Here is an 8,839-nt window from a genome sequence, read left to right as displayed (position 1 = left end):
TCCAATTCCAAATTGAAGAAGGAAATACAAGAGAGAGAGTAATCCAATTCCAAAATGAAATAGGAATGTAAAGACAATGATGATTTTCTAAGAACTAAAAGCCCCTATTTATATACGTGGGGTTTACTAAAAATAGCTTAACCTAAATTAATAAAATAAAATAAAATAATAAAATAATAAAATAAAACAAAATAATATCTTCCTATTTTTAGCTTTTTACAAAGTTAAAATATATGATAAATCTTTGGCTTTCTCCATCCTTTTCAATTAGCCCCAATTCAACGATTTGTCTTTTAATTTGACCCTTTTTTATCGTTTTTGACCAATTACATCCCTGACAAGATTAAATTATAAAAAAATCAATTAAACAAATATTGATTCAGAAATAAACTAAATTAAACACAAGAATCATGTAAATTAATATGTTTATCAGCACATCTATGTATCTCTCTCTCTACATATATACCAATTTTAGCTATATCAGATCAATTGAATTTTAAGTTTAGTATTGGCCTTCTCCGTAGGAAACGCAATGGGAGATTATTGGAACAAACATAAATTACTATAAATAGAAAAATTAATTCGTGATGAGAGGTCAAGAAGGAAAAATAAATTCTTTATTTTCCAAAAAGAAAAAAAAACTCTGAGATTCAGAGCTTCTTCCATGTTTCACTTTTTTACTTTCTTGATCAATTAAGGAGCATTATCGATCATTTACAGCGAAACATATGAACAGTTAATGGTTTTTTTTTTCCTACAAACCTTAATTAATATTTCTATCATTACAATATATTTGTAATAAAAAAAGAAGAAGAAGACATGTTTTATTTTTTTGGGTTTTTAATTGAAACAGATGGATGGCAGCAAAGGGCCTTCTCATTATGTAAGGATTGGAAAGGAAAAGGATCCTGTTGAAGATATCACCCCTGGTGAACTCAATCAACCAGTCAATGTTCCTCAGGTTTATTTTTTATATATATATCTCCATTATTGTTATTTCTTAATAATAATTTTAGATTTCAATAAATCAAAAATTTTTTATTCGGGGTATTTAGATTTCAGTTAAAACCGAATTAATCGACCGAATCAATTTAATTCGGTTAATCAGTCGATTAGTCAATCTAATTTGGTCGGAGGTCAGTTAGTATTTTTTAGAAGTTTGGTTATCAGTTAATTCCGTTTGGAATTGGATAATTAACCGAACTTAATAATTAATAATACAAATTATATAAAGTTTTAGTTCGATTAATTTGGATAATTCGGTCAAATGAACATAATCAATTTATTTTTTTACATGTTTTATACTTATTTTAACCACAAAAACAAAAATATATAAATTTCGATTAATTCGGTTAACTGAAATATTTCAGTTTGCTTATTTTTTTTTGAAAAAATTTTGATTCGGTTAACAGTTAAAGGATTAAAAGGTTCGGTTAATACTAGTTCGTTTCGGTTAACCGTTTGAACACCCTTACTATGTAATTATCAAATATATAGATTAATTTTATATTTTAATTACATTTCAAATTCATCGATTTTTAAAAATTGAAAATTTAGTTTTGAGCTAAATTGTAGTAATTAAAATTGTTAAGCCAATTTATTATATTGATCTCGTAAGTAATGAATTTAGTCCACGTTCTTCAATTTGATCGGTAGTAATTTTTATACTTTTTAAAATTTGAAATTTCTATCATGACTCGAACGATCTATTAAATTCATTGACTAAAATAACGTGACTTTTCTGTAAGTATTATTTATAAATAAAAAATTAAAATGATATTACATATATAATAATATATTTGCTGCATAAAATTTTATTAATAATAAAATTTAACTTTAATAAATTTAATAGTTACCATTAAAATTAAAAATATAAAAATTCAACTAAATTTATCTTATATATTCACCCAATGGTCTTTGCATTATTGGAAGCAAAGGCTTAATAATTTTTTGCATGTTATGTTAGTTTTATATTGGTACCAGTTCTTATACTTTTCAAGCTTTTGTTTAGTCTCTCAACTTTCAATTCTAATAATTTAATCTCTCTATTTTGTTAATTTAATTTTAAAATTAATATTTTATCCCTTAATCTTTAATTTTAAAATTTAATCTCTTTACCAAGACTTATTTAGAGTAGTGATAAAGGTCTCATCTAGCACCATGATAAGACGGGTTCAAACCCTATCATCTCTTCTCCTTCCCCACCAATATTGTAATAATAAAAATAAAATTTAATTTCTCTACTTATTTGATTTAAAATTTAAGGTTTTTTCATAACATTGTTAATTAATATGTAATAACAACCGGACTTTAAAATTTACATCATTTGTCTTTAATTTTTAAATCAGACAAATAGAAAAGTTAAATTCTTGAATAAAAGTAAAAACTAAATTTCAAAAGATCAAAGAGTATAAGGACTGATGACAAAATTAAACCATTTTATATTTGCTTCTGATTATGGCTACCATTTTTTTTTATAGTTAATAGTTCACAGATGCGGTGAATGTGGACAACCCTTACCTGAATCCTACGAGCCACCTTCAGATGAAGACTGGACCACTGGTATTTTCGGCTGTCTTGAAGACACTCAGAGCTGTAAAAATCCGACATTTTATTTTATGTTATTTTTTTAAGGTTACTTTTGATTTTCATATAAAAAAAAAACACAACATATATACTTGATTTGAGAAATAATATTATATAATTGCAGGCAAGATGGGTATGTTTTGTCCATGCATATTATTTGGACAAAACGTAGAAACGGTGAAAGAAGATGTGATGTGGAACGATGCATGCATGTGCCATGCAATATGTGTAGAAGGAGGGATGGTGGTTGCAGGTGCCACCATGTTCTTCCATGGCATTGTCGACCTTAAAACTTCCTTCCTCATCTGTGAGACCCTTCTGTTTGCTTGGTGGTTATGTGGGATTTATAATGGCTTGTTTCGTCAATCACTACAAAAGAAGTATCATCTCAAGGTATATATATTTATTTTCTTTTAGGTTAAAATATTACAAAGTCCTATACTTTTTGAAAATTTGAAATTTAGTTTATGTATTTTTATTTTTAAAAATTTAATCTCTCTATTTTTTTAAATTTCAAAATTTAGGTTTAACTCATTAACACTTTTAAAATTATTTTGTTAAATTCAAGTTTATTACATCATTTTTTAGTTTTTTTAATTACATTGCTACAAGTGAATTTTTTTATTTCAATATGTCAAACCAACAAATTTAACTATATTAACAATTGAACCTGAATTTTAGAATGTGAAAAAGTAGAGGGACTAATTTCTAAAACTGTGAAGAGTATAGGGACCTATAGCATATTTTAACATTTCTTTTATAAATATATCATTAATTTGTTAAAAAGTAAAAAATATCTAGTCAGTTGGTCCGGTTATAATTTTTAATCTTCCATAAAACCACATTGATCATAGTAACCAACTAAAGCAAACCAATTGGCCAAAAGTTATTGTACAGTCAGTTTAAACCCATCGACTTTTATTCACTATTATATGTTGTAGATATTGAAATTCAAATCCCAATCCTATTAGATATCATTATTTTAAGAAAGATAATTGCGTGAATCAAATGAGCTAAGGAGGTGGAATGTAAGAAGAGACAGAGGGGACTTGCCCCTCAAAAAATTTAGAATTATTAATAAGCCCTTCAAAGTTTTTAAAATTTTATTTTGACCTCTTAAAATATTTATAATTTTAATTAAACATTACAAAAATTCTAAATTTTTGAAAATTATCATTAATTTTCGCAAATTCTTTTAAAAAATAATTATGCCCTCTAATTTTTTTAAAAATTCTCATTATACCTAAATTTAAAAATAAATAATTAATTAATTAATTAGACCCAAATTTAAAAAATAAAATAATTAAGCTCTCAAAACTTAATCCCATATTACACCACTTTGAGCTAACCATAAGGTTTATCCTCTATGGTATTCTTTGACATAGATTCACAACATGAAGACATGTTAAGTAGCTTAATTAGGAAAACGAATAAGGGTGAGCATTCGATCTGTTTTGTCATTTCGAGATTAAAATTTTAAAAAACGAAGAAATCAAACAAATTCAAAAAACCAACTGTTTGGTGTTCATATATGTAGAACTCGCCATGCGATCCATGCTTGGTTCACTGCAGCTTACACTGGTGTGCAATGTGTCAAGAATACCGAGAGATGCAGAACCGTATAAGCGATAACAGTGAAGTGCAAAGCACCATTGTTAAGCCTCCTCCACTTCAAGAAATGAACACTGTTAGTGCTGCTACTACTAATGATGATGGTGATCCAAAAAAAGAGGCTCAGTCAACTGCTTCATCTTCTTCTCCATCTGCAAAGGATAAACAAATTACAAAGTTGGAGATACAACCAGTATAGTAGGATTTTCTGACCAAGACATGGATTTTCTTTTCTTTTTAGAAAAATACTAGTACTCACTCCTTTAATATTCTAAATAAAAAAATATGGATAAACTATGTTGATTGTGATTCTACTTTAGTCTTTGTATTTAAAAATTTTAATTTTTTTATTTTTATTTAAAATTTATAGCCAAATCATCATGGTTATTAGTAATTTTCATCAAAATTTGTTAATTTAATATGTTTATTTTCCGTCAATCATAGATCACATCGATGGCGGAGTCAAGGGGCAGCGAAGTCCCGACCCTCTTAAAATAGAAAATTTTATTTAGGCCTTTATAATTTATAAAATTTTAAATTAGTAATAGTAAAATTACACTCTGGCCCCAAAAAATAATAAAAATTAATTTAATTCTTTAAAAATTATAAAGATATAGATTATTAAAATGGTAAAATTACATTTTACTATTATAAAAATATACAATTTAATTCGGCTCTCAAAAATATTTTCGACTCCACCACTATATAAACAACATAATCAACTTATGAAATTTGTAAAATTGACAGGAAATATTAGCAATATTAATGATACTAAAGTGATTAAAAAAGAAATAATATCAAAGTGAAAAAAAAGGTTAGATGTAAAGTTTATTATTATACTTTTTTCCCCAAAATATCATTCTTATTAAAAACAAATGAGCACCAATGAATAAAATAGCATCACTTAATTAGAGTTATAATTATATATAAATTAAAATTAAAATTTAGCAATATAAATATTTTTAAATATTTTTATATAAAATGTCAAGTCATATTTGAAAGAGATAAAATGATTTTAATCGAAGATAGAAATAATATTATAATATTTACAATTTGAATTTAATTCTTATCTAAATTACTTTTTAATAATTTAGTTTTGTATTTCGAAGAATCAAAATTTAAGCTTTGATATTACTGAATATTGTGACAAATATTTTTCAGAAAATAAAATTAGTAAAAATAAATTGGTAAATTTATTAATGTTGATGATAAATTTAAATTGTCACAAACTTTATATTTTATTGTTAATGAAGCAGCTTTTTAATTTACAAAATATTTTTGCTTTATGATTTTTCTTCTTCTTTGATAATTCGAAAAGTATATGGACAAACAAATACTATAATGTTAGTATTCAGTATATTTATATTGTACCGCCCCAATTTTCGGGAATTCTGTAAATGTTGGCATAGGTTTAATTATGTTAGTGGACCTCTAGAAGGCCCAAGCTTAAGATAGAACCCGGCAATTTTAGTTAATTTTTGTTCCATAAGAAAAATGGGGTGAAATTATGAAATAGAACCTATGTGAAAATGTTTGAAAATGCTATAGGCTAAATTGAAGTGGCCAAATAAATAGGAGTGCAAAATAGGAGGATTTGCATGACAAACCTCCCATTTTACATGAAGTGGCCAGCCATCATGTTGTTGTAGACAATATGAGCACTTGATATCCATAATTCATGGTACAAATTGATAATGAGTTAGGTAAATGTTCCATGATAATGGATTAGGTAAATATTCCATGATAATGGGTTAGGTAAATGTTCCATGATAATGGTTTAGGTAAATGTTCTATGATGGGCATTTCATGTCTTTTGTATTAAAGAATTAAATGGATGAAATATGAAATTTTATTAAAAGAAAAAGGGGTGAAAAGAACAAGTTTTGTCCATCTTTTTTCATCATAGCCGAAAGTTAGAGAAGAGAAAGGAGAGGAGAAAGCTCTTGAATGTTCGGTCACTTAGGGAAGAAAATTGAAGGTAAGTTCATGGTAGTTTGCTTCTATCTTGATGTTCATGAGTTCTTCTTGATTCTACCTTAACTCTTGAAGCATATTTTGGTTTTTAGTTGTGTTGTGAGCATTTAGTCATGAATTAAAATGAAGGAAATGGTTGTTGTTTCATGTTCTTTTGATGAAAAATGGAAGATAGGTGAAGTTGAGCCAAACAAATGAGCATGCATGTGCCTTAGATGCTAAGGGGAAAAATCGGCTAACATGTTGTGCTTTAAAATGATGAAATGGAGATTATACTTAAGTAAAATCATAGATATGTGATGATTGATTGGTGATATACATGTTTAAATAACAAGCATGCAAGTTAGGTGTGAAAGAGTGATTTGGTAATAAATCTGCTTGGGACAGCAGCAGTAACGTGACTTTGGAAAATCACCATAAATTGTGGGAGATGAGTTAGAAGCTGCATAAATTATGTAATTAAAGTTTAATGAGTCTAGTTTCAAATAGAATAAACGAGAACATATTTTGAATTCTGTACAATGAGAAATTTAATTCGTAATGAAGAGTGGTCAGATTTGTCAAACAGTGAAACATGGGAAACTTTAAGAAAAATATGGTATTGATTGGCCATACCAAAAATTCTGAAAATTTTATGGATAGAAGATATATGAGTCTATTTTCAGGAAAATTAACGGCAATTGATTTGGAGTTTCGTAGCTCCAGTTATAAATAATTTAGTGACTGTTGCTCAGGAAGACAACTTACAGTGAAATTATGATTATGTGATAAACATTGACAAAAATTTGTTAATGAGTTGCTTATTGTTTTCTTATAAGCTTACTCTGATCTGTAGGTGTGGTTGGTCGAATATTGTAAGGGGTTAATACGTAGTTTGTATTTAAATAGTTAGATTAACGTGTTAGTAATCCAATTGTAGGCAGTTCGTGTGTGGATCTTGTCAGCATATCGTCGCAAACAGGTGTGTAACTGACACCCTCTCATAGACTATTGGCAAAAGCCGAAATACCGAAAAGTCAGTATTTTGGGAATTTGCGAGTGTGCGAATGCTCGAAAGATAGTTGGGTTTGTATATTTGGTAATCTAAAGTAATAAACTGCAGTACGCGTGATTTCGTACATTTTGATAATTTGGGCTTAATGGGCCAAAGATTGGGTTCATGGGCCAACGGGCCCAATTCGGTAAGTATGCGCGGTAAGTGTTCTAATAGTACGTAAATAGTTAGGATATGTATGAAAACCCTAAAAGTAGCTAAATTACTATAATACCCCTATGTATGAAAAATTACTGTTATACCCCTAGGTGCAAAATTACCGTTATACCCATAGGGTTAATTTTGACTGAAAGCATGATGATTTGATTCTGTATGATGTATGCCGTGATTATATATCTGTTGTATGGGGACATGGGTTATATTATGGAGGAAGCGTCTTGGTGGCTATGCCACAATTATCTGATCTGGTGGCTCTGCCACATATATCTGTCCTGGTGGCTATGCCACAATTATTTGATCTGGTGGCTCTGCCACATATATCTGTTCTGGTGGCTCTGCCACAATATCTGTATCTGGTGACTTCGTCACAATATCTGGCAGCCTCGCTACGATTTCTGTGGTGTATAGCAGTTGGGTGGGTCGAGTAGTCTCCCCACATGGTGTAAGGCTGATGCGGGGTGTTATGGATGAATTTGGGTTGGGTTTCGCATAAACATGTAATATCTTTCGTTACATTATGGGCCTATGGGCTTTATTCAGATCAATTGCAGGCTAAGGCCAACTTATTCTATTTCGTGGTTTGAGTGATATAGGCTATGGTTGGGTTAATTTACACACCGAGTTTCCCAAACTCACCCCTTTTATTTTCATCCACGCAGTAATCCCCAACCATAGTGGGCTTGGAGTCATGAAGGAATTGGAGTGGCCACCCGTTCTGAAAGTTTGATTTTCTTTTGGTGAACTGGACATCCTTTTATTTACGTTTGAAGTTTTGGGTTTTTAAATGTAATAAGGCCGCTTAATTATTTTTGATGGTTTTAATATGTATTACTAAGATAGGTATTACTTATTTTAACTGTTAAAATTGGATAGCTTTAGGGCGCATTTTCAAAAACAACAATTGATTTCAAAAAAACACGACAACAAGCAAAGCTTCCGCAATGAAAGTATTTTCCAAAATTAACCACTTTTCCTAAAAATGACTTAATCAAATCGGTTTCCTAGAAATATCCATGACGTTAAGGTGTGGCAATGGCGGTATGCATGTCTAGGATTGGATCCGAAGGGAGCTTGGTACTTAAGTAGTCCGATGGACTCACCACCTCTTTTTCGATTTCCTACCTAGTGCACAGCTTCCATTCACTTTAACCTATAATGAAATTATCTTTTAAAACACTAAGTAAGTTTTTTTTCTGGATCAACAATATAAATGTTTTGAAATGTTTTGAACGCTTCGATGTGGCATGTCGGATCCGGTCATAACGTCTGGGCCGGGTTTGGGGGTGTTACATATATCATGAAAAATGCAATAATATAATTTATTTTGGCATAATGATTTATTTGGTCTTTTAATTATAAAAAAAAATATTTTAGTTCTTTATTTAATTTTTCGTCTCTATTAGTCTTTAATCTTGCATTGTTTGTTAAACCACTCCAAAGTAGATGAAAAAACTA

The 8,839-nt window shown here is 29.1% G+C and overlaps 1 protein-coding gene across 2 annotated transcripts; it reads left to right on the top strand.

The window, feature by feature from the left end:
* The first annotated feature begins 590 nt into the window (after positions 1-590).
* Positions 591-4,588, top strand: LOC108458718 (cell number regulator 6-like). 2 transcript variants are annotated; one of them, XM_053018393.1, is made up of 5 exons: positions 591-735; positions 854-961; positions 2,481-2,595; positions 2,711-2,979; positions 4,124-4,588. In XM_053018393.1, exons 2-5 carry the CDS (start codon positions 854-856, stop codon positions 4,394-4,396), a joined length of 765 nt encoding a protein of 254 aa, XP_052874353.1. In that variant the 5' UTR covers positions 591-735; the 3' UTR covers positions 4,397-4,588. The 2 variants fall into 2 exon arrangements, with proteins under 2 accessions (XP_052874353.1, XP_052874352.1); XM_053018392.1 differs by having other exon boundaries at positions 591-742.
* Positions 4,589-8,839: the final 4,251 nt, after the last annotated feature.

Source organism: Gossypium arboreum, chromosome 8 (genome assembly GCF_025698485.1).
Source record: "Gossypium arboreum isolate Shixiya-1 chromosome 8, ASM2569848v2, whole genome shotgun sequence".
In the NCBI taxonomy this organism is placed as follows: Eukaryota; Viridiplantae; Streptophyta; class Magnoliopsida; order Malvales; family Malvaceae; genus Gossypium; species Gossypium arboreum.
Note: the sequence above shows the minus strand (reverse complement) of the source record. Positions and strands in the feature narration are given on the sequence as shown.

Bases quoted from the DNA above. Each gene is read 5' to 3' on its own strand.
- LOC108458718 (XM_053018392.1), top strand. The intron at 962-2,480 runs GTTTATTTTTTA...TTTTTTTTATAG, and splicing joins AACCAGTCAATGTTCCTCAG to TTAATAGTTCACAGATGCGG. The intron at 2,596-2,710 runs GTAAAAATCCGA...ATATAATTGCAG, and splicing joins TCTTGAAGACACTCAGAGCT to GCAAGATGGGTATGTTTTGT.